Source organism: Cardiocondyla obscurior, linkage group LG09, assembly GCF_019399895.1.
Source record: "Cardiocondyla obscurior isolate alpha-2009 linkage group LG09, Cobs3.1, whole genome shotgun sequence".
Lineage (NCBI taxonomy): Eukaryota > Metazoa > Arthropoda > Insecta > Hymenoptera > Formicidae > Cardiocondyla > Cardiocondyla obscurior.
In genome coordinates, this window is record NC_091872.1 from 6,755,637 (window position 1) to 6,782,379 (window position 26,743).

Consider the following 26,743-nt stretch of genomic DNA (forward strand, 5'->3'; position numbering starts at 1 on the left):
TGTGATAATTATATCTGTAATCTTAAAAGCTTGTATTAATAAATACACTTGTAATATGGAATTGTTATGAGTATTATAAATATAACTTTTAATTATTTTACAAAATAAATCGGTAACTTGTTTTATAATTTATTTTGTGCAAATAAAAAGATATTGAGCATATTATTTTGTCGTATTTTATCTTATTCAACTTTATTTTATTTTATTTAAAAGTGTCTGATTTATCATTTAGTTATACCTAATCTACATGTATTGTACTTAATTTTGCTTTATTTAATTATTTTTTTTACTTTATTCTGCCGATTTTAGAATGTCTGACTTCAATGATAACACGCCAAAGTGTTAATATATGCACATTAAAACCCTGAGAGAGGGGAAAGAGAATAAAATCAATTCACGTCTTTCGTGAAAATTAATTTTCTTTGTGGTGCGTAATGTTTAAAGTACAGTAATGTGTAAATAGATCGTCAAAAAATAGATACATCGAGACAGAGGCGCGATGGGGGCGGAAAGAAATAAGCTATCTTGATCAGGCCAGCGAATAGTATTAATCACGAATAAGATGTGCAAGTGTTTGCAAGGCACTAAATTGCGCGTATTAAAGTAACTATTAATTACTACTACGCTTAAGAGTTATACGACACTGCGTTTCATCGAGCAAGCAGTAAACGTCGGGTTCAAATTGTTAATTAACGCTCTCTGAAGTTTCGCCGGTACGCTGGCCTTTTTTTTTCAAAGGAACGTTCAATCACCCGACATTCTTTTTATTTTGCGTAGTATACGATAAGTAAAATACAGATTTATTTAACATAAATAAACGGCGTCAAATAGTGTGCTTGTGGCGTCAGTTCGGCTCAGTAGTCGGTCTGGCCCAGCACGCTGTACATGATCCTTTTGAAACTGTTGCTCTGATGGATCTTCTCGCCATCGTCGTCGAGTATATTTATCTGAAAGTTGAATCGTTCGTGTTAGCATTACAATATATAAATGAATCCTTCGTTAGGATTAGGCACAAGTATATTTCGCGAAGCGCATGCACGTGCACGTAGCAAGTGTGCGTCTGTCCTACGAATTAATTCTTTCTACGTCGAAGCGGGCGAGCATTTTGCGCAAAACGTATCAGAAGAAACACACGTACAAGTTCCGGTCGAAAATTTTAATAGTCGTTGATAAGGTCCCTTACGAAAGGGAGAGGGAAGGGACGTCTGAACGATCCACCCTTAACGAAAGAGATGTCGCAGATTAGATTATCGGCGAATGCATGTCAGATGTATTAATATGAGATGATCGTCGCTGAGAAACCGAATCAACCGGCCCGAAAATCCTGCCCGCCTGAGCCCTCGCGGAGGAGAGGCATCAGAAATCCTCCGCGCGATATTCCGAAACACGACGGCCGATTATTAACCGAGAGACGCCTTGGCACGCTGCTACAGTAGACGAAAAAGAAAGAAGTACGAGAGGAGCCGCGCCTCATGCCAAGTTGCTTATATAACCCGGTGCCGTTTTGTCGTCCGGCTGGTGTTGGGTAACTTATAGAGTACGCGGCGCCGGGCCAGTGATCGATAAATCTTTCCCCGGTAAATAAGCGACGAACAATAAGTGACGCGATATTAATAAACGCGAGCCGAGAATCGTTTCAGCAGGCGGGATAAAATTTCTTTTTAATCAAATTTCTTTCCATCGTTAACAATTGGAATTCTTTTCTAACGTCATCCCGCGAGACCCAGCCGAAGGAGTTTTCGCGGATTCTCGCGCGTAATCTTGCCGATGAAACATGCGAGCGAAGAAGATGGCATTCTCAAAAGACGTGTGCTCTTGCAGGCCGGCGAAAGTTTCTCTACTGTGCGCAGAAAACCTCAATAGAAGTCGACGGTGAAAAGCTGATCGAAGAGAGCGCGATTACTTACGAATGCGGGACTCTTCGGGGGAGGCTGGTACACCTGTGCAACGAACGATCATTAGATTAATTTGTAAAAAGTACATTTATCTTATTTTGAAAAGCTCGCTGAACCAAGCTCTAAAAAGCCGATCATGAGATCGTCGAGGGATACGTATGTGGTGAAAATACATACCCTATTCGACTTCTGCGGTGAGAAGACACCGGTGCGAGCCGGCTGCCTGACTTCCTGGACATGATCTCCATATTCCTCCTCCTGTAGGGCCTTGTACGCCTCGCTCTTGCTGGGGTCGTACTTCACCGGTTTCTTCAGGCTGCACGTATCGCATGTGTACACAGGGGACGATTTTTAATCATCTCACTTTCGTTTTCTCTCTCTCATGTAGGACTTTCATCTTTCTCTCTCTTTTTTTTTTTTTTTAATTGTCTATCCGGATCGGTTAGCAGCTTGTCAATTACAGCTTGTACATTTACTTATGCTTGCCTCAATCTGTTCGAGAGCGACTTTCAGACGCGTCCTCCAATCGAGCTCAATCGAGAAAGAGCGTCATTCCTCATCGTGCAAACCCCACGTGCATGCCCGATCAAGAAGAACGCGTTCGTCGGACACTTCGAAAATTGCGCCTTTCGTTAAAAAGTGTTTGAATGGACTTATAAAAATATTTCTCTCTGCGGAGAAAAAGATCGTAGACTTTTAAAATATTTCCAAACCTTATAATTTTCACTACAATATGTTTTTTTTTTGCCAAAATTATATTTTATATTTAATAATGATCTTCCTGAAGTAAAAAAAAAGGAAGAAACAACTGAAGTGTGCATTACTGTAATAAAAAAAAAATAAAATAAAAGTTTGTAAAATATATTTTATTTGTACTTTTAATATTTAATATTCTAATAATCTTTAAATAATTTTTATTCTCGTTATTTAATTTTTCGCAGCGCTCGTTGTTTTGAGCTATACGACAAAAATAGATTCGTAACGGCGCAGTTTTCGAAAGTCGTCTCGAATTATTCGTGCACGGTATCTACGATACAAGCATACTCATTAACACGTTAAAAAAAAAAAAACGACGAAGTTAGTAAATATCTTCAACTACTATATTCATTATTAATTATTTACTATTTACATGCAAGAATTTACTGCAGAAGGAAAAGCTTTTTTGCACGGACTCGCGAAGGTATTGCAAAAGTTACAATTTTGTCAAATAATTTGTTTTATAATAATCTACGATTTCTACTATATTTATAATATAAACGGCAAACTAACCCGAAATAATGTGTGTAATTATTTCGCATCAGTGGTCACGTTCACTGTGTCAAATTCCATCGCCAATTAAACTGTTTAATTAAAATATTAAGAATAATTAGAAACTTTAACACTTGAAACAAATAAACTGTAGCTTTTGTGGTAGTTATCAAAATTGTACAATATAAATTTAATTATACATATATAAAATTTGCCAAAACTTAATGAAATAAATATTTAAAATAAAGAATTTAATAAAACTCAAAATATTTCAGTCAACTTGCGATAATTATTTCCTGATTCAGTGATCTCAATTTTCAAATTTATTAAAAAACTTTGCATAAAATTATGTAATAAATTTTGTTAATAAACCATTAATCACGATTAAATTTCTGTACTTTGACAAGAGAACGTGTCCAACGGTGTGAAACCCGGGAAATTCTGCCGTCGTAGATCCGACGTGCGAGAAGCATCGGAAAACGTCTCGAACACGTCTCTCGATCTTTTTTTTTTTTCTTTTCTTTTTATTTAATTTGGTCTATTGAATTGCGGCCACACGTTCTTCGAGGAAGCGGCCTTGGCCTGCTCTTTCAAGAGTCTGGCTTGCTCCTGTATTTCCTGTTTCTGTTTCAGGAAGGAAAAGTCTATGAAAATGCTGGAAAACAAACAAACCGCTACGTAAGTTAATCATCATAAAAATCCGAAAGAACCGTGTAGGATAAAGAAAGGAGGATGTCCTTTCTCATCTTAATGACGATCGTACACTCTTCGAGCAAAATGAATCCGGCCTACTTCTCCAATTGGTAATTTTCTTTCCCGAGTTACCCTCGTAGAAATGTCGTCTTCCGAAAGGGATAAATTTTTTTTTTTTCTTTTCTTATTCGCGTCCCGTGTTATTTTCTAAAATAAAATCTAAAACAATTATTTCTGTGAGTTACGCTTCGTGGAATTATTAAAGACACGCCGAAGTAAATGGATTAATAGAAATTAATAAAATCTTCACTTTATTTCATTGCAGAATAAACTCGTGCCAAGTTTTAAAATTTGCTCAACTTCCATTGCGTTCAATCGTGCGAGTTAACAGCCTGTTAATTTTCATCGATGTGAAAAAAAAAAATTTGATTTCTTCGCACGAGCAATTATTTTTCAATTTCTGTATCACAGCCATTTGTGAGAGTGTAAGTCGTTCAGCGGTGAAGCTAATTTATTATTAATTATATTAACCTGCGACTGCTGCAAGCACTACGGCACATTAGCGATTCGTTTAATTTAATTCAAGTGTGGTTAAAGGCTAGTTAAGAGAGAACGTGATGAACAATCGGATGAATAGTGATCGATCACTTACGGTACGGCAGACGCTTGGCACTTGATCGTGTCCGCGATGTTCTGATCCGAGTAAAGTCCGATCGGCGAGTTGAACTGCTTGTGAACAATCTAAAAAAACAAAATACCATGCTTACGACAACCTGAAGAACTTGTAATGTTACCGTGTCGCAAAGAAAAAAAAAAAAAAAAAAAAAACTCGAAGCTTTCGCGGCTTGGCAATAAAAACGACCAAAACCACTTCGTAAGCGGAAAAAAAGCGCAAGGAAGATTATTTCAGGATCGCTTTTCTCTTCCCACTTTGACGCGAAAGACTTTTTAGAAAGTGGAAACCGAGTGTATCAGGACTTGTTTTCAATTTTCGAGAAAATACGTAAGCGGAGGAGGGTTTATATTTCAGTTTAACGCGTTATTAATATGATTGCCCACTAAAAACGTTACATATTATTGTTGCAGTCTGTCCTCAAGTCGTGTCACTCGCGTTATAACAATATAGCGCTGTAAAAAAATAAACGTGATTGTGGGATGCTGGCACTTTAGACGGAACAAACACTTGGCTGGTGCCAAATTACCGCTACGTCAGAAAATTGCGGTGCTACAGACGAACTTGACTCACGATGCTACTTTCCACAAAGCCCTCGCCGTTAAAATAGCAGTCGCAATGAATTTTCACGATCGTTCCGCGATCCATTACCTTTAAAATTTCCGGAGCGCGTTAATGGCAATTTATAGTCAAGGCAACGTTACGCTTGCGAGCTAATGTCAGTTGAGATCAAAGTCGTTTCGCTACTCGAGTTAGAATTTAATTTATACCACATCGTGTAAATTAGATTCAGTTATTAAAAGTAACTCGACCGAGTTAAGATTACCAGTTTAGTCATAAAACCGAACGAACACCGAGCGCAATCGACTGCTTCGGTAGCGTTTCGATCATTCGTGTTACAGTATCCAGGATCCAGGACGATCCGCAAAGATGGTCGCGTTAACAGCGTGATTTTAATTTATTATTATTATTAGTCATTAGTGAAAAAAATCGTGATTATACGGGGAGTATCTCGCCAAACGAAGCTCAAGTTTTCTTGCGGATACGTTTTGCCGGTCCAGAAGGCGTGAGCGTCGTTTCTCGAAGCGAAAGCGGCTTACGAAAATGAACTACGGAACGGATCCAAACCTTTGGAACTTCGTTAGGTCCCACAACGCGCTGAAGTACCGTTTCCGCCACCTGCTCAGACCACGTGCAAATGAGATTCAATTTGATCCGACTGACGCGGCTTTAAGTGAACGAAGAAGACCTCTCTCGCGAGCGAGTCGCCGGAACGAGGATCTACAAACGTCGGGTTTACCTTTTGCTTCATCGCGACTTCGGGGTGAGCAGCCTCGTAATGATGGGGTGCCGCCCTGATCATCGGATTTGGATGGTGCCGCAGGTAGCACTCACCGAGAGGAGCATCCTTCTTCACCTTGGCACCTGGCAGGACCAGAGGAGTCGTGCGGTACGGCTGAAAGACAACAACTGCGATTAGTCGTAGCCAGTATTTTTTTTTTCTTTTTTAGCAATTTGTTTTTAATATCTTTTGACGTTACTAATGGCGTTTATCTTGCGACACGTTACCGAATAAATTTACATCTCGGGTAAATCGACATTAACGATGGTACGACCGTGACTTAATGGAGCACGCGAGACAATATCCTGTCGATACGGTGCCAATTAACTAACGAGATCTAAAATAAGCCGCAATGGAGGCCATGGCTTGTTAATACCTCCGAAGCTTCTTACGTCGCCATAATTCCAACCTGCGACAAGAATAAATCGACGACGATGATATCACATCTCACTTGTGATAGCGATCTCATTCCATAACGCTAATGAGGCGGTGTGCGAATTAAAAGAAATGCTGGGCCACGACGGAGCGTACCAGTGAGCTCGTTGCGAGGTTTGTACCTCTCTAAAATTTATTTGAGAATTTTTTAAATATTCTCTTTCATTTTTTTTCCCGTTTTATAATTAATAAGTACGCTCATCGGCGGAGAGACCAATTCGTGGCCTAACGAACGAAACGTTGGCGAACCGGAAGTCGCGTCGTCCAACTATGACGACCGTTCCCGAAGAGGCGAAAATTCCGATCCGATCAGCTGGCTCACAATGAGAAAATTACATAAAGTCGACGGGATCATCCATCCTCCGTGGCATCGCGAAACGTGTTCGGGCTGCCAAGTTACAAGCTCGCACCGTCACGTGTCGCCGTTTTTGCGCGACATTACGAAATTACGCGGATCTTTGCAGGTGCATCGTACATCGTCGATTCGCCACGCGGGTTCTCTGTTTACGAAAACAAACACGCGCGGGTCTCCGTAATAATTCCGCGGTCGCGTATATTCGCGCCGAACGGCGGGAGGCTGGAGGCGAAAATGTTGGAAACGCCGGGCATAATTATCGCGACCTTTGGGGTGCTGAAAATAAAGTTCTCCGTGACATTTTCTCGCGGAAAACATCCTCTTATTTTACCTCCAACGTGGGAACCGTACCGAAGCGATTCTTCGAGAAACAGGTCAAGATTTGCGAGAAATTAATGTGATTTATAAAGTTAAATGCTTCCAAGGGGTTGATTTACAAAGCCGACATAATAATTAGAGAAAAAGACAGTTACCTTTCAACTCAGCCGGCATTTCTAACACTTTTTTGACATGTCTGAGGCTAAATATAATTTAATCAACTTTCAATATAACGTTTGTCGTTGGAAATGTCGTAAAATTACGAGTGGGTCCAGAAAGCAAACAATTTTTCTCCCAGCGAAGCACGCCGACGTGCTTCTCGATTTCGGAATTGAGGGGCAAAAACTCGCAGGTTTCGCGTCATTTCCCAACTGCGATTACGATGACTCCATTATAAATGGGTCAGAAATGTCCCATTATGTTGGAGGGTGAGCCGCGAGTGACTCTCTCGAAATAGATGAAGGCTCCCGGCCGGCAAAAATAACGCGCACCCCGCGCCGCAAGAGCCATCCATCCTCGCGCGCCTCCCGCTTCCTCCCTCCCGTCCGTGACTTTTTTTCTCACCAGGAAACGTTCCGCCCGTTTGTTCTTGGACCGGGACACATATCCCGATGGAACGCAGGCAAGGTCGCGCGATGACTGGGAAGGGAATTAGTACGAACGTAAGAGTGTCGGAACATTTAAAAGATGTTCTACTTCCGTTTTGCCTCCGACGACTTGTTGCGAATATTTCGCCGTAGTTTTAAAATAATTTACTGAAGCATTTAAGGCAAACTTCGACTAAACCGATTCTAATGTTATAAAAAAAATTTGTCGTGTTATCTTATTTTTTAATGCAAAAAAATTTTTTATTGTAAAAAAAAAAATTATTAAACGCGAGAAATTGCCTGGATTTTTATTTTATCTTCTTTTTTCTTAAGAATAATGTAATAAAAGTCATTTACTAATTATATATGGTTGTTTTGATGGAGAAAGTTTAATTATTGGCTTTTTAAAGCACTGGAAAGATTATTTATGAACTTATAAGTTTGATCGATGGACTTAATTAATCTCGCCGCTCTTTAAATGAAATTTTGTCTATAATCGTTTTCTTTTTTTAGAAAATTTGCGTGCGCACGCTCGTGCGTCGTTTTGTAAAAGGTCTCACAAACTAAATTCAGACAGAGCAAAACAGCTGTTTCGCAGAGTGTTTATTGCTTGGCGTCGAGATGAAACTTGAACTCTTTGGAAGCTGATTGGAGCATGCTGGCAAGAGGCACGCTAACGAACAGATGTTTCGACTTCGAGTCGACGAAAGATATAAAATTTTAATTAAGATAATAATCAATTTAATAAGAAATAAATTCCAATTCGCCTAATTTGTAAACAAAAAATTTTTTTTTCTACATCAGCTTCGCTTATAATTACTTTTACTATAAAAGAAACGCAAAAATGTTTTAAATTAAAGTCCCGTGTTTTAATTAAAAAAAAAAAAAAATATTTAAAATATATATTTCTATTAATACAAAAAGTTCCCCGAACGCAAGATATTTTCGCTCATGTGTTCGAAAATAATCGTGCGTTTCCACCCAAATATCGTTCAAGAAACAAGATTCGAAAGCTAATTCCATCACGCGCCGATCAACCGTCAATTAATCGTTTCCGAAAGCGTTTCCTCTCAAAAAAAAAAATATTTCACGATCTTTCGAACGGATGCTGCGTTCGGAGGGATCGTGGGTGTGCCTCTGCATGACAGCTTTTCTCGCGCGTGTTCGTGAGTAACCCAGATCCCGTCCACGAAAATAGAACGCGATACCGATGAACGGCATCCGCAATAGCGTTGCCTACGTGCGTTTTATTGCAGAACGCGTTATTAATGCACACCGCGAGCCGCCCTTTCATCTTCAGCCGCCCTGATCGGATACCCGAAACCGATCGCGATCCTTTACGATCACTTCGCGGGATACTATCGCGGCCGGGATAGACCAAATTCCTCCCCGAATTGTTCTGTACGCACGTTTACATTACCGTGTCAAGGTTGAACAAGGCGAAATCTAGATCGTCTGGCGGTCCCATTGCTCTCGCGTCGCTATTCGATATTGACGCGACGCGTATGCGAAGTTGGACTTGCGTTATCACGCTTTGATATTTTTAGAGTGACATCAAGTGAAGCCTGAACGTTATTATTTCACCGTGGATAAACTCACGCCATCCGGATGGAAAAAGCAACGGGCATTAACTTTGTTAAACAAGGTGTGACTGCTTCGCGCCTTTCAAATCAAAAGAAACTTAAATATACATGCAAATTACAGCTTCATCTATAATTAAAAAAAAAATTCCTCGACAAGATAAGAATAAAATGACAAGAAGAAACTTTTTCTGCGACTTTTTGAATGTCACCGAGACGTTTTTTAACTCGTACTTCAATGTACTTCGCAATGCGCTCGCGCGCAAGCTCTGCACTTCGACGGCGAAGAACGTTTCGAAAGAAGAACGAAGAAGATCGCGAAGGCAAGGAAACTCGCAATTTTGTTCTTAAAAAAAAACAGAACATTTCGTTCGACATAAAACGAAGCTTCTCGCCTATTTCCTACCCAATAAACTGCCGCCTCTTCCTCTTTCGGATGGTGCTCGATGTTGTAGCGATAGACGGTCGTGTAAGCGGGCATCTTCTCGTCCCCGTCGAGAGGTATCCCCCTCGGAGAAGAGCTTTTTTGCCTTGCAACCCTCCGACCTCACCTGCGACCTTTTCTCGCGCACGCGGACAACCCTTTCGCGGTGGTTCCTCGTTCGCGACTCTCGCGGGATTATTCGCGGTACCGGCTCGAGGCGAGCGCGGGCGGCACTGACTCCGGTCTTTTCCACTGGCGGCTCCTCTTTCTCTCTCTCTTCGCTCTCGAAACTCGCCCTCGCTTTCGTCCCCGCGTAAAAGCTCCCTCGGAAAGACGTCACACGAGCCTTTCGCGTTAATCCCAAAGCGCGGCGTCGGACGGGGCCACAATTGGATTGCTTGTCGATTGAGAAAGAGAGGCACGCCTTTAGGTAGGATCGAAGATACGGATTTTTCGTTAATTGCTTCTGTAAACTTATCAGCTTTGCGTAAAGATAAATATAATGAAATAGCTACTTTTTAATTAATACGTTTGTAATAAATATTTTTGTACGCGTTCTTAATTTCTGAAATCTTTTACGATTCAATCACCACCTTCGAATCGGAGGTGGATGCTTTCTTTGGCAACAAAGGCCCACAATGAAATTAGTGAGGCAGTTGCACGTCAAGGTGTGAATTTCTATTGCCAAAAATTATCAATAAATCTCTCGCCTCGTTTATCCATTCGTTCGACATTGTACCAGATATTGTACGCAAATTTTACTTGGGAGATCTGCTACTGTATACGCTCTATCACTCGAGGCTGCAGGCCAATCGTATCTATAAATATTCTATTTTACGATCAAAGGCGCCACCATTTAAAACATCTCTCAAGAAAACATTGAGCTCTTTAATTCGCTAAATATTCTCAACTCTAGTCACTTTACAAGTCACCTTAAACAAATTATTTTTAATTAAATTAATGCGACGGGAAAGAATTTCTCTTTAAAATAATAAAAAAAAAAAAAAAAATTAGAAATAAATTACTAAAAGAAATCGGTTGCTACACGGGGAATGTAATATGCGTGTAAAAACGTGGACGACGACGTCCTGGATCCGCGGGACGTATCGGATCGTGGCAGGCAGAGGTGGTTTCGATGCAAAAGCGATATTTATAGCGTGCGGCAAACGGCTCCACTGGTGGCGACGGACTTTCCGGCATCGTGGCGGGCCAACAAAAATATATTCACACTTCGGACTTCCCACGAATGAAGGCACCTCTCTCTCACCGTGGCATCGCTACGAGCGCACGTAGCAGCAGCTTGTTACCGTGCTTAGTCGCCATAATAAACGCGACGCGTTTCGTCGGTATCGCTCTCGCGAAACCGGTTAAACGCCCCGTTAAACGACGGGAGACATCTGGACGAGAGATCGCGATATCGCGCAAATCGTTGGCCCCGTCGTCGTTAAAATCATCAAGCTTTGACGCGCTTCCAAAAGCTCGGCCGCCTCGGCGAGTCGGCTGAATCAATCGCTTATTTACTGGATCGCGGATCAACTTTCATCATGCGACTTAGTGACAATTTTCCGCGAGATTCTCACGCGGCTCGGAGAGAGATCTCAACAGCGGGCCAGAGTTTCGTCAGCTCGTTTCGAAACGAAAAGAAAGAGAGAGAGGGGCGGTTTGAACGCGACAAATATCCTGTCACGATGCAGCGTGATCCGGCAATGAATTATTGGATTTCAAAGTGCAGAAGGCACTATTTCGAAACGAAGCTCGGGCTTGCCAGACACCACGAGATCATGCGGACGCGAGAAACCGAAGTAGCTGACTTCTCATCGCAGCAATTTGCGACCTCGTCGGGTCTATACTTGTTTTACGATGTACTTCAGTTCCGAATCTCGTTTCTTAAATGCGGCTTAGTATTACGAGCTGATTGAATTCAGTGCGTCGTGCGATCCTTCCAGTTCCCGTTTTCAAATAAGTCACTTACGTGACTAGAGCTAATTCTTCCATGCGCATTTCCAAGTTTGCGTTGCCTAAAAAATTGTAGAAATTAATTCTCGATGAACCATTCACGCCGATCGTTTAAAGGTTTCAATTTCTTTCAGCACGCCTTGCATGCGTAACTTTTCTCAACGCCGCGACCACGCCATTCTGCTAATGCAAACTATTTCAATCGGAGAAAGAAACAAATACCGACGTCGGACCTTGATTTACACGGCGAGACAAAACCGACTGTTCCCTCGTGCGGATCAACGAACTCTCTCCAGCGAACTTGCATCGTGAGCTCGGAGGTTTAATTTTCGAATTGTTTCGCAGCCTGAATGTATCTCGCAAAATTGCAATTTCTTGCACGATCAAATTTCGACGCCACTCTCTCTTCTCGCCATTCTCTATCTTCTTTCGTAAAGCAATAATTTAGCTTTTTTATTTAAATCTTCCTCGGACAAGAATAAAAAGTACTTAAATACCTGCGACAGATGAACCCTTTCTTCGCGGATCTCGTCAAGATGTTCGTGCGGCAGAGAGAGCGTGCTGCGAAGGGAGTATTCCGGAGTTGGCGTTGACCTGTACTCCTCAATCGAGGGCGGCGGAATCGGACTTTTCGGTAATTCTTGCGGATGCTCCTTCTGCTGTTTGTATCTAAAAAAATTACAAAGAACGTTAATCAAAAACGGCAGGACACGTTATTGTGTTGTAACAGCGCCGGAACACAAGCAGCTTCTCGACGATCGTCTTTCAAACAGAATAATAAATCTTAATTTTTTTAATTCGAAAAAAAAAAATTAACAATTTAATTTCTAATTTTAAGAAAGAGCCTATTGTTGATGAAAGACAATCGCCGGAGCGCGATAGTGATGAGTGGTAAGTTTCAATGCGCAGCGGCCAGAGATGTCAGTTGCGCAAAGAGAGAAAGCTGATTAATCGTGGAAGCGAATTAATCAGTCACAGTGCGTGCTGCAATTTGCGGCGGTAACGTGTCATTGCTGCGGCAGCGTAAAAAATTTGCGCGGTAACAATAGAGATATAGTATTGCATTCTGACAGACTAGTGGCCGCAGCCCCGTTGCCGATGCTCGGCCTGAAAATCATGGGTGGTGATGGTGACGCGATGATGGTAGTGTCGGTGCTTGTACGTGATGATGTTCTTGCGGCACTCGGCGGATCAGACCTTTCGACGACTAGCGTTATGGTATCGGAGGTTTGGAGAAGGTTCTGTGCGTCTACATGCCTCACGTCACGCGCATCGTAATCGTCAATCTTCTTGATTATGTCACCCCGCTGGAGAGCCTCGTTCTCCGACTGCAACCAGAGCGTCAACCCGGCGTTGTTAGCGACAATTATTGTTAATCCTTAAAAATTATTGATTATAATTATTCACGAAAAATTGAAAATGATAATATCCTTGGGGTGTAAAAATTTCTTAGACAAGGTGTATCTGTTGCATGATGCGGCGCGCTTCGGCGCGGATTCGGAGATGTAACGTGTCGTATTATGTATTAATGTCAACGGGCGCTAGATCGAATTTGTTGATTTGAGAATTCTTTGGCAGCCACCTCTATTTCAAATGTTCATGGAGATTGCGTTACGTCCGTTTCCATTGTTCCGCAACGACGTTCGCCAAATCGTATCAAAGCCAAGAAAAATGAACATGAGACCTCGTTAACGAGAGAAACGATTTGCTCCTTCTGAATAAAAATTATGGCTTAGAGATAAAATGACCTGTCGCCTTCAAGTATCATTAAAGAAGATTGTCTACTTTATTTTCAAGAATATGTCCGAGAACTTGTTGATTTGTACTACTTGTGTTTTAAGTACAAGATTACCTAATAATTATCGTCGAATAATTCTTTTTTACACAAAGATCGCAAAACTCCAAAAGTAATTAAAAATCAACGGGGCCTCAATTAAACCATTGAAAAGAAATGCTAATTAACGATTTAATTTATAAACTAACCGAAGAGCTTGCAAAACTAAAACGAGAGAAAGAAAGCAAACTCACGCGGGTGACAACGATCGGCGTGCCTAAATCGGCACCTCCGGCGATTCTTATGCCCCATGGTCTGCCGGTGCTGGACCTCCTGAGTTTCACAATCACAGTGTGCCTCCTCGTCATGTTCTAGACTCGGTTCGATCACCACCACCAATAACACAACAAACAGCCACGACACAAGCACCTAATCGATCGCAAAATGCACTACGGCAAAACGATTTTTCAAAATAGGAAGTGGACGAGTTCTGAGAGGAAAAAAGGTGCGATTCTCTCGGAAGAAAGGAAGACCTCGCGCGAACAGGCGCGAGTGATGGGCCTCCCGGATCGTGGCCGCTCTCTGGTTCACTACTGAGATAGCAGCTGCAGCTGTAGCACTTGCCGACTATATGCCGACTTTGACAGAGCTCTGAGGCCGAAAGTGAGAAAAGGAGAGAGAAGGAGAGAAAGAGAAGACCTCATTGCCCAACTCTAACGGAGACCGCCACTGCTGGTCTCTCTCTCTCTATTTCTTTCTTCGCTATTCTGGCCCCATTTCGAACTGGTATATCGCGCCAACGTATTGTTCTGATGATCCGACCCGTATCGTTTTTCTAGGGTTTGTCATATGTGTATATGCACAAGTGCTCCACAATATCCTTTTTTTAAGAAATGCAGACCACGAAGATTACATGACGATATAATGAATACAATGAATATCGAAGAGAAATAAAAATCTGCAAACTAAAATTTCAAAAATAATTCCTCTGTACCCGATATAAAATTATATATACTAATTAATATTCCTAGAAAAATCTACAAAAGTTTAGCCTGTCAAATATTTCTAAAATAATTTTTTTATCTACAAATGTGAATAAAAAAAAATTAATTGTTTTTTAACTTGTTTCGAAGCTATAAAGTTTCGATCAAGGTATTTTTTAAGTCATGAGATAAGCCGACAAATTGTACCGTTCAATTTAACAAACTCCAGAGCCATTTTTCCATGAAATAAAAACTATTAAAGAATCGTTGGATGGTCTACGAGTGAAAGTCAAAGTGGTCGGCACATGATTGGACTGCAACTCACAAGAAAGATCGGGAGAGCTTTTTGTCGATGCTCTTCTGCACTTTTACGTACTTACATAGGTCTCGTAAAAGTGGCCTACGGAGAACTTGAGGGCCATCCTCGACTTGTGAAAACCCTCGCAGGTCGTGCCTTTTCTCCCCCGAATATCCACACGATTCTTCCGTGGTGCAACGTTCACGGGCGGCGAGAAACTTCTCCCCTATGTGAGCCAATTCGATGCAATTAGCTCGGCTGCACTGTAATTAACGAAGACCAGAGAATCGGAGATGGGAGAAAGAAAGAAAGAGTGAATTAATGAGAAAGAGAGGGAGGAAGAAAACGAGTGTACGACTTAAATTAGCAACCTATAGCGCGAAAGGTTAGTCAATCGTTCTAGTGACTCACTTTACCTTGATTTATATGATCGTTTACACATATCGCCAATAATGAGTCATCGATTAATTACGCATCGCAGGACAAACTTGAAGACAAGAGGAAGAGGAAGGAATTAACTAGATACATCCGGAAGTACACAGGAACCAACAATAGCCTTCTTCTTTTCTTGAAACGGAAAAAAAATTTACTGTACAAAATTATTTCGTTGCTGTCAAATGCAATAAAAATTTAAAAAAATATATAAAATCTAAAAATAACGCATAGATAAATAGCTTACTTTAACATCTAAAAAAGTACCCTGTTATCTTAAGTATTAATATAAAAATAACACCTGATACTTGTTTCAAAAATATTCCTCGCTAATTGCCCGACTGATGACTATACGTCGTACTTCATTGGTACCAGCTCCAATCTCGTACAGCTTTGCGTCTCGTAACAGTCTCCCCGTCGCATAATCATTGATGTATCCGTTACCACCTGTCAAAAGTATTTAATTAAATATCGTTAAACATTCAAAAATTTTCTACCAAATTTAATTTTAATAATTATTTTTTTTTATATCTGTTGTCTTATAAGTAATTTTCAATTAATCCATTGTTGGTTTTTTTCGATAATTAATTTACCGAGTATTTGTATGGCGTCTGATGCTGCTTTCATTGCGTTCTCGGCGGAATAGAGCAGCACCGCGGCGCAATCTTTGCGATTTACGTGACCAGCGTCACAGGACCTCGCCACGGAATACAAGTAGCACCTGCTCGCACTCAGAGTTGTGTACATGTCCGCTATTTTCCCCTAACACGTAATTAGATTTGGATATTAATTAAAAATTTATAAAATTACGATTTAGCAGATAAACTTTAATCCTCATTTTACCTGTATGAGTTGAAACTGCGCTAGATATTGATCGAACTGCTTTCTTGAATGAGCGTACTCAAAAGCGATGTCGCAGCAAGCTTGAAAAATTCTAAAATTATATTCAGATTGCGTACAGTAAAAGTCTAATTAAATTAATATTTAAAACATTTATCAATGCTTTAATAAATATTACAATTAAAAAAAATTCGTCAAATTTTTTAAAAACCTACCCTAAAGGTCCACCGGACAACACTAATCGTTCTAAGTCCAATCCGCTGAAAAGTACGTAAATACCTTTGTTAACTTCTCCTAAAATATTGGTAACTGTAACAAAAAAATTAACTTTCTAAAAAAAAAAACTTTAAAAAAAAATACAAAAGGATAATAAATCAATAATTTTAATTGACTGGAAAAATTAGCAGACTTAAATTTCCAATTTCTTTTCTTTATTAATAAATTAAAATTAGTATTATCCCGATAATAAAAGCTCTAATATATTTTCCGCGTTTTGTGGTTAAACCCCGAACTCACCTGGTACTTTGCAGTCCTCGAAAATCAATTCGCCCGTGTTTGAACCGCGCATCCCGAGCTTATCTAGTTTTTGCGCTGTACTGAAGCCTTCCATATCACGCTCGACAATAAACGCAGTAATACCGTGTTGCGGTTTATTCGCACTTGGATCCGTCTTGGCGTAGACAATCAGCGTATCCGCATCTGGTGCATTAGTAATCCAGAACTTATTACCGTTCAGCACGTAGTGATCACCTTTCTTCTCGGCTCGCAGCTTCATGGAGACCACGTCGGACCCGGAACCTGGTTCCGACATCGCCAATGCCCCGATGTGTTCACCGCTGCAAAGCTGTTTAATGTCTCGTATAATTAAGATATCTATTTACTAGACTATTATATCTTTCTTTTAATCATATTGAATCCCCGATGATAGATGTATCGTTCGAATCACCTTAGGTAAATATTTAAGCTTCTGTTCCTCAGTGCCGTTTCGGTGTATTTGATTGACACAGAGATTCGAATGTGCACCATAACTGAGACCGATGGCAGCCGATGCCCTGCTTATCTCCTCCATGATAATTATGTGATCAAGATACGTGCCGCCTGTGCCACCATACTCTGGCTTCACCGTCGGACCCAACAGACCTAATTTACCCAGCTGGCTCCAAAACGCCTGTCAATATTATTTTCTTTTAAATTGAGTTATCAATCGGAACACTAAGATAAAATTAAACTCGTGGCAGTTTTCTGTCTAATTAAAATTTTTTTCTGATCGTGCAATTTTTTTTTTTTTTTTTCTGTTTACGAAACACTTACCCTCAACTCGTCGAAATTATTTTTTCTATCGATTTCAGCAGCCTTGGGTGCCAGCTCCTTTTGCACGAAATTAAAAACGTGCGAGCGAAGCTGAATAAAAACAACAAATTATTAATAATTGCGCACTGATTGAAGAGATATAGAGTAATCAGTTTATTTTCTTTTCAAGTTTAACGATAAGCGATAAATCAGTTTTAGCCGTTGCGTCGTTCTTTGCTGTGGCTAATGCATTCGCAATATTTGATAGTCGTGTGTAAGATAAGAATGACGTAAATTGCTAAAATGTTTACAGGCCCGCGTTATGTGTGTGCTAAGAATGGTGAACCTCTGTTATTGTAATTATACAGCCAGGATACTGCCACATTGGAATATTTTAAAACTATAAATGTTTTAAATTTATATTTAATACATTTATAATCTTAAAATATATAATATTTACATTTCAATCCGTGAACTTTAATTGCAATACTGTGACGGACGCGATTATGGACCAAGCCAATCGGCGTACAATTTAATAAAATTCAAAATATTACAATAAATTTTGCAGTGTTTTCGTTTCCAAAACTTTTTACCGTGACCAAGAATAAAGACTCTGATTCTATCCGAAGTCTTGCAACCGAGATTCCCATTCTATCAACGATAAAGCTGTTGCAACGCGTCGTATGTTATCTCGTGACTAGCTATTATTAACCTCTCTCTGCTCGTCCGTCAACCCGAAGATGTTCTCGTCGATCTTCCAGTAACTCGATGAACGACACCCGTGGATTGTAACGGTGCGGTTCGCAAATGGTCGCGAAATCGCGATACAGCGCGCCAGAAACATTTCTACTTTCTCTCGAAAAGTAGCTCTAAAAGACGATTTCCTTTTTTTTCACACGTATTCTTCACTACTGAAACGGAAACATTAATGTTAAACAAGAAATATTCTATATATATATATATATATTGTGTTTGTTAAATAGCGTTCTTACTTTAATAGATTATCGGAGAAGTCGAGAAAGATTCGCTGCGAACGAACAAGAACTCACTGATGAGAGGAAATGTTTACTAGTATAAACTCTGACACTTCCGCTAAGTGGGGAGTACCAACTTATAAAACCAGCCAATAGTGTATTAATTCATCATAACGCAAATGATAATGCGCCACTATAAATAAAAAATAACATAAATTATACATTTGTATTTCATTTCCTTTCTTTTCGTAATACTCAATTTTAGTTTAAGAAAATCTGATCGCTTGTATAAGACAAAATGATTTTAAGATGATCAGTCGAAGTGATCACTTAAATAAATTCAGATCGGATTAGAAATAATTTCTGATGTGTCATTTTTGATTGTTTTAAGGTTGTTCTTTGTAGCTGAACTACTTAAATTCTTTCAGAGGCAATTTTGTTGTACCGCGAGATTTTCTGCAACGAGAAAGAGAAAAATAGTACGGACACCACGGTATAAAGCAATCAATAACGTGCGATTGGAGGCAAAATAATAAACGGTATTACGCACCATTATACCTGATCGAAAAGAGGAACTGAGGATGCATGATCTCTTCAAGAACGCTTATCTCCCCGAATATATAAGGCCCTCCTAAAAGCCCTGAAGTGAGTATTCTGTTTTGAATATTTGAATATTTCCGTCAGTGAACTTTCACGACGTCGGTACGATAATGAAAAAAAAAAAAAAGATAATTGTGGGTTCGGGAATATGCTACGAACGTATTCTATTGTTGTTACTCGCAAAGCATTTGTCCTTTTTTAATTGACAATGCCATCTACTCACAGACGTCGGAACTAAGTAATAAAACAGGAAGGTTTAACCAGCGATGTTAGCGACATTGATTAGAATTATGCAGAACTATATATCGTCTGATCGGAGCACGTTGTTTTCAGTCCTCATGGGAGCACCTGAGCGATTATTCCGAGTGGAATAAAACTAAATTCATAAAAATTATCAGTTTACGAATTGTGATTCTCGTAATCGCGTGGAACACAGTAAACGATAGAAATGGAGGTAAGCGTATAATGCTTCATTTGTTTTTAATTCTTGTGCTGTATTCTAAAATTTCAACTTTGAATCTGTAATATTATGTAGTTGTACATATATTATAATATTACATGTTATCAGGACAAATCCAAATTAGTGGCAGCTTTTCTTCGAGGCAAAGGTTTAGTGAAGCAGCATATAGATTCTTATAATTATTTCATCAATGAAGAGATAAAAAAAATTGTCGAGGCTAATGAGGAGGTTTACAGTGATGAAGATTCAAAGTTTCGTCTAAAGTAAGAACAATGTTGTATATAAGATCTCACGTGCAATTGTATCGCATACTAAGTGTCTATTCTTTTAAATTCTAGATATTTAAGCATACAAGTAGGCCTGCCTGAAGTTCAGGATGGTTGCATTGTTAGTAGACCAACTACACCACATGAATGTCGTTTGAGAGATTTAAATTACTCTGCCCCAATTGCAGTGGACATCGAGTATATAAGAAATAACCAAAAAATAATTAGGAAAAATATAGTCATTGGAAAGTAAGGACAATCGGAATAGAATAGATGTAGAGATAAATAGTTTATTAATATTGTAGTAATATTGCTATGTATATAAATGTGTATGTTTACAGGATGCCAATAATGTTGCGCAGTTCTAATTGTGTACTAAGTAAGAAATCAGAATCTGAGTTAGCCAAAATGAATGAATGTCCGCATGATCCCGGCGGTTATTTCATTATAAACGGCCAGGAAAAAGTCATATTAATACAGGAACAAATGGTCAGAAATAGAATTGTTTTAGAAGAAGACAGCAAAGACTGTGTTGTTGCAGCATGCAACAGTTTCTCTCATGACAAGAAGACTAAAACGAATGTTGTGGGTAAAAGCGGACGATATTATTTAAGGCACAATATGTTTCAAGATGACATACTAATTACCATTATTTTCAAAGCCATGGGCATAATAAGCGACTTAGAGATCATGCAAATGGTTGGAACGCAAGAAACGTATTTGAATAAATTTGCAGCTAGTCTAGAAGAGTGCCAAGAGCTAAACATTTTTTCGCAAAACCAGGCATTAAAATATCTCAACGGCAAACGGCGGCAGACAAGATTTCACGTTCCAAAAGCCCGTGTTAATGATGATATGAAAGACGTATTGGCGGCAAATATATTATCGCACGTGCCTGTTGTCGACTTCAATTTTAGGCCGAAAGCGTTGCATCTCGCCTTGATGATTAGAAGAGTTATAACCGCTCAATCTGATCGCAATCTAATTGACGACAAGGATTATTATGGTAACAAACGCCTGGAGTTGGCTGGTTCTCTTCTTGCTCTGATGTTTGAAGATCTGTTCAAAAGATTTAATTGGGAGCTCAAGCGAATTGCAGACAAAAATATCCCTAAAATAAAAGCGGCGCCATTCGACATAGCTAAGCATATGAGGCACGATATGATTACTAACGGACTGGCTTTTGCTATTTCATCAGGCAACTGGACGATCAAGAGATTTCGAATGGAGAGACACGGTGTTACGCAAGTGTTATCTAGACTTTCGTATATCTCAGCGCTTGGAATGATGACGCGAGTCCATTCCCAGTTTGAAAAAACAAGAAAGGTCTCTGGACCGCGATCGTTACAGGGTTCACAATGGGGCATGTTGTGTCCGAATGACACGCCCGAAGGAGAGTCTTGTGGCTTGGTGAAAAATCTGGCTTTGATGGCTCATATCACTACAGAAGTGCCTGAAGAACCAATAATAAAATTGGCGCTTAATCTTGGCGTAGACAATATTTATACTCTCGCCGGAGAAGAGCTAACTAGCAATAATGTATATACGGTTTTTGTGAACGGTATCATTGTTGGTATTATTGAGAATCATCAAAGATTAGTACGTCAATTTAGATTACTACGTAGAAAGGGATATATTAACAGTTTTGTATCGATACACACGCAAAATCGTCATAAATGTATTCAAATCAGTTCCGACGGCGGACGATTGTGCAGGCCATGCATTATCGTTAAGGATGGAAAATCTCTCGTTAAACCGAAACATATAGAAGATCTCGAACGGAACATTACGTCATTTGAAGATTTTCTTTATTCTGGTAAATTGATTGCATTTTCCTATGTATATATATTGCGTATATATTTTTAATAATATAATTATTCTGTTGGTTGCTTCTAGGATTGATTGAATATTTAGATGTAAACGAAGAAAATGATAGCTTAATCGCATGTACGGAATCTGAAATTAATGCCGACACGACGCATCTAGAAATTGCAGAATTTGCAGTTCTGGGAGTGTGTGCAGGATTGGTACCGTATCCTCATCACAATCAAAGCCCAAGAAACACTTATCAATGTGCCATGGGCAAACAGGCCATGGGGGCCATAGGCTATAATCAGCGTAATCGCATCGACACAGTGATGTATAATTTAGTATACCCGCAAAAGCCTATAGTGACAACTAAAGCGATCGAATTAATCAATTACGATAAATTGCCGGCCGGTGAAAATGCGATCGTCGCTGTAATGTCGTACAGCGGATATGACATCGAGGATGCATTGATTTTTAATAAGGCCTCCATCGATAGAGGATACGGAAGATGCCTGGTGTATCGAAATTCGAAATGTACTTTAAAAAAATATTCTAATCAAACGTATGATAGAATTATGGGACCGTCCATAGATGCTCAAACTAAAAAACCTATACCAAGGCACGAACTTCTCGACAGTGATGGAATTGTAGCGCCTGGTGAAATGGTAGAAAATAAAACTGTAAGTTATTTTCTGTTCAAACAATGTTAAATACTGCATTTTCCTTAATGTTTCTACTTATAAACACATGCTTACTTATGTAGGTGATGGTAAACAAATCAGTGCCAACGCCAACTGAGAATATCGGGCCAGTGAGTTCTGGTAATGTGCAACAGCAGCCTCAGTATCGAAATGCGGAAATTCAGTTCAAAGGCTTAGTGCCAGCATATGTGGAAAAAGTTATGATATCCAGTAACGCGGAAGACGCCTTTTTAGTAAAGCTCTTACTGAGACAAACTCGAAGACCAGAGATTGGTGATAAATTCAGTAGTCGTCACGGACAAAAGGGCGTTATAGGTACAACTATTCCGACGTTTTCACATTATAAAAATGTAAGAACGTCGTATTAAATTCTGATAATGTTGTTTCAGGTTTAATTGTAGAGCAAGAAGATATGCCGTTTAACGATCAGGGCATAAGTCCCGACATAATTATGAATCCGCATGGTTTTCCTTCGAGAATGACGGTTGGTAAATTAATAGAGGTACTTGCAGGCAAAGCTGGTGTCGTGAATGGAAAATTCCATGATGCAACAGGTATATCTTAAATCAGCGCTCGGAATTAGTAGTTCAGTTCGGCCGATTTCTGATCGTCTCCGCCTTTGGTCCCCCACTATCGCTCAAAGCTCGACGACCGGCTGTCGATCGCCCGCGAGACGCTTTAACTTAAGAGCGTTCCTATTTATATTCACGTTAGAATCATACACTTTATTAAATAATTAATAAAATTCTTTTTCTTAATTAATAATTCATATAATTACATATTACTAATTTCTTATTATTAACATTTTTATTATTTTAATAATTATTTTACTGTGTAGCCGAGTTTCAAACATATAAAATTATATATATTAAAATACATTTTTATATGTTTGAAACTCGGTCACACAGTAATTTAATAAAAATAATAAAAATGATAATAAGAAATTAGTAATATGTACGTAATTATATGAGTTATTAATTAAGAAAAAAAATTTATTAATTTTTTCTTAAAGTGTATAATTCCAGCGCGAATATACATAGGAACGCTTCTGAGTTAAAGCGTCTCCCAAGCGATCGGCAGCCGGCAGTCGAGCTTCGAGCTATAGTGGGGGACTGAAGGCGGAGACAATCAGAAATCGGCCAAACTGGGCTACTAATTTCGAGCGCTGTCTTAAATAATGATAATATTTGAATAAATTTAATCTTACCGTGTAATTTAATTCGCTTTTAGCGTTTGCTGGCGCCAAAGTTGAAGACATCCGTGAAGAATTGGCAAGGAATGGTTATAATTACTTAGGCAAAGACTTTTTTTATAATGGCATGACTGGGAAACCACTGCTAGGATACATCTACTCTGGTCCAGTAAGTTTTCTAAAATACAAAAATTATTTAAATTATTTTAGATTAAACAAAATATTTCAAAAAATTTTCTTTTATAAAGACCAAATATTTTATTGGAAAGCATTTTAATCATTTTTATAAAAACTGTTAATTTTAATTAAAATGACGACAGTTACAATTATAATTCGGACAACAAAAGGAACATATTTTATATTTCTCATATTAAATGTGATTTGTAGGTTTATTACCAAAAATTGAAACATATGGTGCAAGATAAGATGCACGCTCGTGCGAAGGGACCAAGAGTAGTCTTAACACGTCAACCAACAGAAGGACGTTCCAGGGAAGGTGGTCTGCGGTTGGGTGAAATGGAGCGTGATTGTCTAATCGGTTATGGAGCCAGCATGTTATTATTAGAGAGGCTCATGATATCGAGCGATGCTTTTAAAGTTGACGTTTGTAATAAATGCGGTTTGATAGGATATAATGGTTGGTGTCAGAGATGTAAATCCAGCTCTTCCGTTTCTACGATAACGATGCCTTATGCTTGTAAATTACTATTCCAAGAGTTGCAGTCTATGAACGTAGTTCCTCGTTTATCCCTGAAAGACTACTGTGATTGATTATAATGTAATAGAAATACAGGTTTAAATAAAAAACATTTTTGATAATTTCAAAAGGAGTTCTAATATGTTAACAATTTATTTGATTCACTGCATCGACATAAAATTAAGATTTTAAGTATTTTAATATAAAATAAACATTATTTATTTTAAATATATTGCAAATATATCAACTAGTATAAACTTTGGAAGACGCGTATTTTGGTCTGTGGAGTTTAATATCTCCATATTATTGTAAATGCTATTTAGCAAGCGTTTGGTTGTGTAATAATTCCATTCGTTATTCCACTTACCAATTTATTTCACAGTTTTTTGTTTAAAATTCTTAACTTTTCAATACAACTCTTGTAAACTGCGACATAAATTGGAATCAAATTCTGGAATACCGATAGTAAATTGGTCGTTCTAATTTCATGTCACATAATATATCTTAACAAAAGTAAATTTGTTAAGATAACTTCATAAAAATTATATGAATATATAATTTTTATATATATATAACCAAGAAAATGTATAGAAAAAATATGTTTTTCTGTTAGTAAGCAATATTTAACTACTTTGAACTACATTAACAGCATTTCTTTGACCACTTATAACTTTATGCATATTATAAGGATTCTGCATGTAACTGAATTTTCGGATTTTCAATATTGTTTTTACTTTGTATGAGTCGTAGTTCGATTCTTCTGGATGGTTGTGCTTCATTATCCTCGTATACTGCAAATAATTGTTTGACTTAATAACAGTAAAAGGATTATTTTTTCTTTAATTAAATGTCATTTACCTTTAGAGTGCTCATATGTATTTAACAGCACACTGTACAAAGAATTTATGGTTTTTTCTATGGTAGCTTTCATATCATTCTCCAAGTACTCATAAGCAAGAAATAATGCGGCAAAAAGATCTCCCGAACCCGTAAAAGTTGCTGGTATTTTAGGAATACTTATTTTTAATAACGTATTATCTGAAAAATAAAAAAACAATGCAAAACTATGATTATTTTGAAGCTTGTCTTTTTTTGGAATGTATAATCTACCTTTTATAGTGCTCACTACTGTTATTAGTGTATTGCTAAACTCAGTTGATGATATAGCTACAGTTTTTGGTCCATTCTGGTGTAGCTTTTTAATCGATTTTTGCAGTTCGCTCATATTAGTGACTTTTTCATCAGTAAGCAACCTAAAAACAATAGATAAAACCAATACATAAATAAACAGAATGTTTATTTCTAAAAAATATTGGTATTTGTGAGTCTTTGGTAGCGCCTGATACAATTTTACTAAAAATAAAGGCCTGTTAATAATCTTAAACAATTGGTGACTCATATTTTTTCAAACTTAATTTTTATGGAATATTATACGTACTCTAATTCAAATTGATTTGGAGTTATCACATCAGCCAATGGCACTATTTCATTTTTGTAAATATCTTTTAATGCCTCTGGGACATACAACTTGCCATTATCACCCATTACAGGATCACAAACTAGCATTAAATATACATGGTAAATATAACATATAAAAAAAAAAAATTAGTAATGAAGTTGAAAATCTCTTATTTAAAAATCTGACATACCATAAATAAGATTTGGATTTTTGGCTTTTAAAGCTGTAATTACCAATGCAACTCTTTTCAAAAAAGAAGCAGAACCAATATATCCAGTTAGCAAGTGTGTGTAATTGTCCAAGCCATTTTGTGTTAAGCCATCAACCAAGTCCTCTAAAAAAAAAAGTAATTATAATGAAAAAATTCACTGTAAAAAGACCTCACTGTATTTAGTCTGCTTCATTTAAAGTCTTACCTAAATCTTTATCATTAAGTACTTGACCTTTAAATACTTTATATCCAGTGTGATTGGACAATTGTACTGAGTTAATCACATCAACCTCGAATCCTAATAGCTAATAAAAAAATTATTCTCACTTGTGCAACATTAAGCATATAAGCATATTTGTTAAAATTGTTGCTGAACATTTAATTTGCATTCTCAGTAGCACCAAAAACAAATTAGTACCAGTAAAAATTGAATGTAAGCTAGAAAAGTGTTCTACTAATGAGGTAAACAATTACATAATTTATTCCTAAGCTCAATCTTATTAATTTCAAATAAGCTCAATCTCTGAAGTACTTTATGATTTTTAAGTAATCTCGTGAAGAAAAAGAAAGGTCCTGATAAAGAATTAAGAGTTTAGAACGGCCGAGTTATCATAGTTTTGCCGCTGGAAAATTGTCACAGCAAGATTTCAGCGCAGTTTACCTGCAATGGAAAAGTGGCGCTTTTATTGCCAACGTATCCTGACACGACGTGACTCTGGATCGAGAGTATGCGTGGCGTTTTTGCGGCACACATAGTCGGAATATGTTGATTCGATGTCACGCTTTCAAGAATTCTCCTTGATAGATACAATTGCCCCTTTCGTTAGTCAGTGCGACTTATTGTATGTACGTACACAACCAGCACACACCAAGAGATTACCAAATTGAAATTGAGACTATTGAGACTGCCGATTTGTGACTCACAACGGTCTCGTGAATGCTGAGATAACATTAATGCTTATCATACAAGGAAGCTGATCAAATGGCTACCAATGGCTACAGCTGACTACAACGAACTCCAAACTTGAATATTTCTTGAATAGATCCATTTTCGGCAATTGTATTTAACATTAAAACAAAATAAAATAATAAAAAATAAAAAACAAAATTAATATATATGTATATATATTTAAAAATGCTGGTTTACTTTTTTTTTTTTTTTTAGTTAATCTAACTTGTTTAATTTAAAGATTTTCTCGAATCAAACATATTAATCATTTCATCAAACATATTATACATATTATATTTATT

At 38.2% G+C, this 26,743-nt stretch overlaps 4 protein-coding genes across 16 annotated transcripts; 1 reads left to right on the forward strand and 3 right to left on the reverse strand.

Annotated features, from left to right (window-relative positions):
- Positions 1-399: 399 nt before the first annotated feature.
- Positions 400-15,128, reverse strand: Zasp66 (PDZ_signaling and DUF4749 domain-containing protein Zasp66). Of its 10 annotated transcripts, none has more exons than XM_070661607.1 (10): positions 14,978-15,128; positions 14,644-14,824; positions 12,578-12,834; positions 12,004-12,175; positions 5,810-5,965; positions 5,638-5,688; positions 4,489-4,577; positions 2,073-2,211; positions 1,908-1,940; positions 400-947 (listed from the first exon to the last, which is right to left on the reverse strand). In XM_070661607.1, exons 2-10 carry the CDS (start codon positions 14,683-14,685, stop codon positions 855-857), a joined length of 1,032 nt encoding a protein of 343 aa, XP_070517708.1. In that variant the 5' UTR covers positions 14,686-14,824; positions 14,978-15,128; the 3' UTR covers positions 400-854. The 10 variants fall into 10 exon arrangements, 7 of the variants coding, with proteins under 7 accessions (XP_070517708.1, XP_070517706.1, XP_070517705.1 ...); XM_070661605.1 differs by lacking the exons at positions 14,644-14,824; positions 14,978-15,128 and adding exons at positions 1,139-1,219; positions 13,535-14,049; XM_070661604.1 differs by lacking the exons at positions 14,644-14,824; positions 14,978-15,128 and adding an exon at positions 13,535-14,040.
- A 166-nt stretch (positions 15,129-15,294) lies between these two features.
- On the reverse strand, positions 15,295-23,245 carry LOC139105482 (isovaleryl-CoA dehydrogenase, mitochondrial). 2 transcript variants are annotated; one of them, XM_070661602.1, is made up of 10 exons: positions 23,141-23,245; positions 18,116-18,290; positions 17,836-18,031; positions 17,145-17,234; positions 16,780-17,001; positions 16,350-16,677; positions 16,049-16,142; positions 15,837-15,927; positions 15,587-15,755; positions 15,295-15,440 (listed from the first exon to the last, which is right to left on the reverse strand). In XM_070661602.1, the coding sequence occupies exons 3-10, from the start codon at positions 17,965-17,967 to the stop codon at positions 15,307-15,309; spliced, it is 1,260 nt and encodes a 419-aa protein (XP_070517703.1). In that variant the 5' UTR covers positions 17,968-18,031; positions 18,116-18,290; positions 23,141-23,245; the 3' UTR covers positions 15,295-15,306. The 2 variants fall into 2 exon arrangements, with proteins under 2 accessions (XP_070517703.1, XP_070517702.1); XM_070661601.1 differs by having other exon boundaries at positions 17,836-18,034.
- On the forward strand, positions 18,841-23,955 carry Rpiii128 (RNA polymerase III subunit RpIII128). The gene is made up of 9 exons (XM_070661577.1): positions 18,841-19,151; positions 19,266-19,420; positions 19,496-19,672; positions 19,765-21,239; positions 21,320-21,912; positions 21,996-22,248; positions 22,323-22,487; positions 23,164-23,294; positions 23,513-23,955. Exons 1-9 carry the CDS (start codon positions 19,146-19,148, stop codon positions 23,894-23,896), a joined length of 3,339 nt encoding a protein of 1,112 aa, XP_070517678.1. The 5' UTR covers positions 18,841-19,145; the 3' UTR covers positions 23,897-23,955.
- On the reverse strand, positions 23,671-26,569 carry Pdxk (pyridoxal kinase). 3 transcript variants are annotated; one of them, XM_070661615.1, is made up of 8 exons: positions 26,154-26,569; positions 25,698-25,797; positions 25,472-25,615; positions 25,261-25,381; positions 24,933-25,075; positions 24,681-24,860; positions 24,557-24,613; positions 23,671-23,875 (listed from the first exon to the last, which is right to left on the reverse strand). In XM_070661615.1, exons 1-8 carry the CDS (start codon positions 26,244-26,246, stop codon positions 23,850-23,852), a joined length of 864 nt encoding a protein of 287 aa, XP_070517716.1. In that variant the 5' UTR covers positions 26,247-26,569; the 3' UTR covers positions 23,671-23,849. The 3 variants fall into 3 exon arrangements, with proteins under 3 accessions (XP_070517716.1, XP_070517717.1, XP_070517715.1); XM_070661616.1 differs by having other exon boundaries at positions 23,671-23,883; XM_070661614.1 differs by lacking the exon at positions 23,671-23,875 and having other exon boundaries at positions 23,957-24,613; positions 26,154-26,568.
- Positions 26,570-26,743: the final 174 nt, after the last annotated feature.

What these genes read in the sequence shown, in the direction of transcription:
- Zasp66 (XM_070661604.1), bottom strand. Translation starts at nt 13,648, where the DNA reads ATGACGAGGAGGCACACTGTGATTGTGAAACTCAGGAGGTCCAGCACC. An exon ending in GGGGCTGCGGCCACTAGTCT is followed by an intron (nt 12,176 to 12,577) that starts GTCAGAATGCAA and finishes TAATTTTTTTAG; the next exon opens with ATACAAACAGCAGAAGGAGC. An exon ending in AAGTCGCGATGAAGCAAAAG is followed by an intron (nt 5,689 to 5,809) that starts GTAAACCCGACG and finishes TGGTCTGAGCAG; the next exon opens with GTGGCGGAAACGGTACTTCA.
- LOC139105482 (XM_070661602.1), bottom strand. Translation starts at nt 17,967, where the DNA reads ATGTTTCTGGCGCGCTGTATCGCGATTTCGCGACCATTTGCGAACCGC. An exon ending in CGAGGACTGCAAAGTACCAG is followed by an intron (nt 16,143 to 16,349) that starts GTGAGTTCGGGG and finishes TTTTTGTTACAG; the next exon opens with TTACCAATATTTTAGGAGAA. An exon ending in AGACGCCATACAAATACTCG is followed by an intron (nt 15,441 to 15,586) that starts GTAAATTAATTA and finishes TACTTTTGACAG; the next exon opens with GTGGTAACGGATACATCAAT.
- Rpiii128 (XM_070661577.1), top strand. An exon ending in AAAAATATAGTCATTGGAAA is followed by an intron (nt 19,673 to 19,764) that starts GTAAGGACAATC and finishes GTATGTTTACAG; the next exon opens with GATGCCAATAATGTTGCGCA. An exon ending in CGGACAAAAGGGCGTTATAG is followed by an intron (nt 22,249 to 22,322) that starts GTACAACTATTC and finishes ATGTTGTTTCAG; the next exon opens with GTTTAATTGTAGAGCAAGAA.
- Pdxk (XM_070661614.1), bottom strand. Translation starts at nt 26,246, where the DNA reads ATGTGTGCCGCAAAAACGCCACGCATACTCTCGATCCAGAGTCACGTC. An exon ending in CCAAATCAATTTGAATTAGA is followed by an intron (nt 25,076 to 25,260) that starts GTACGTATAATA and finishes TATTGTTTTTAG; the next exon opens with GTTGCTTACTGATGAAAAAG. An exon ending in TACATATGAGCACTCTAAAG is followed by an intron (nt 24,614 to 24,680) that starts GTAAATGACATT and finishes AATTATTTGCAG; the next exon opens with TATACGAGGATAATGAAGCA.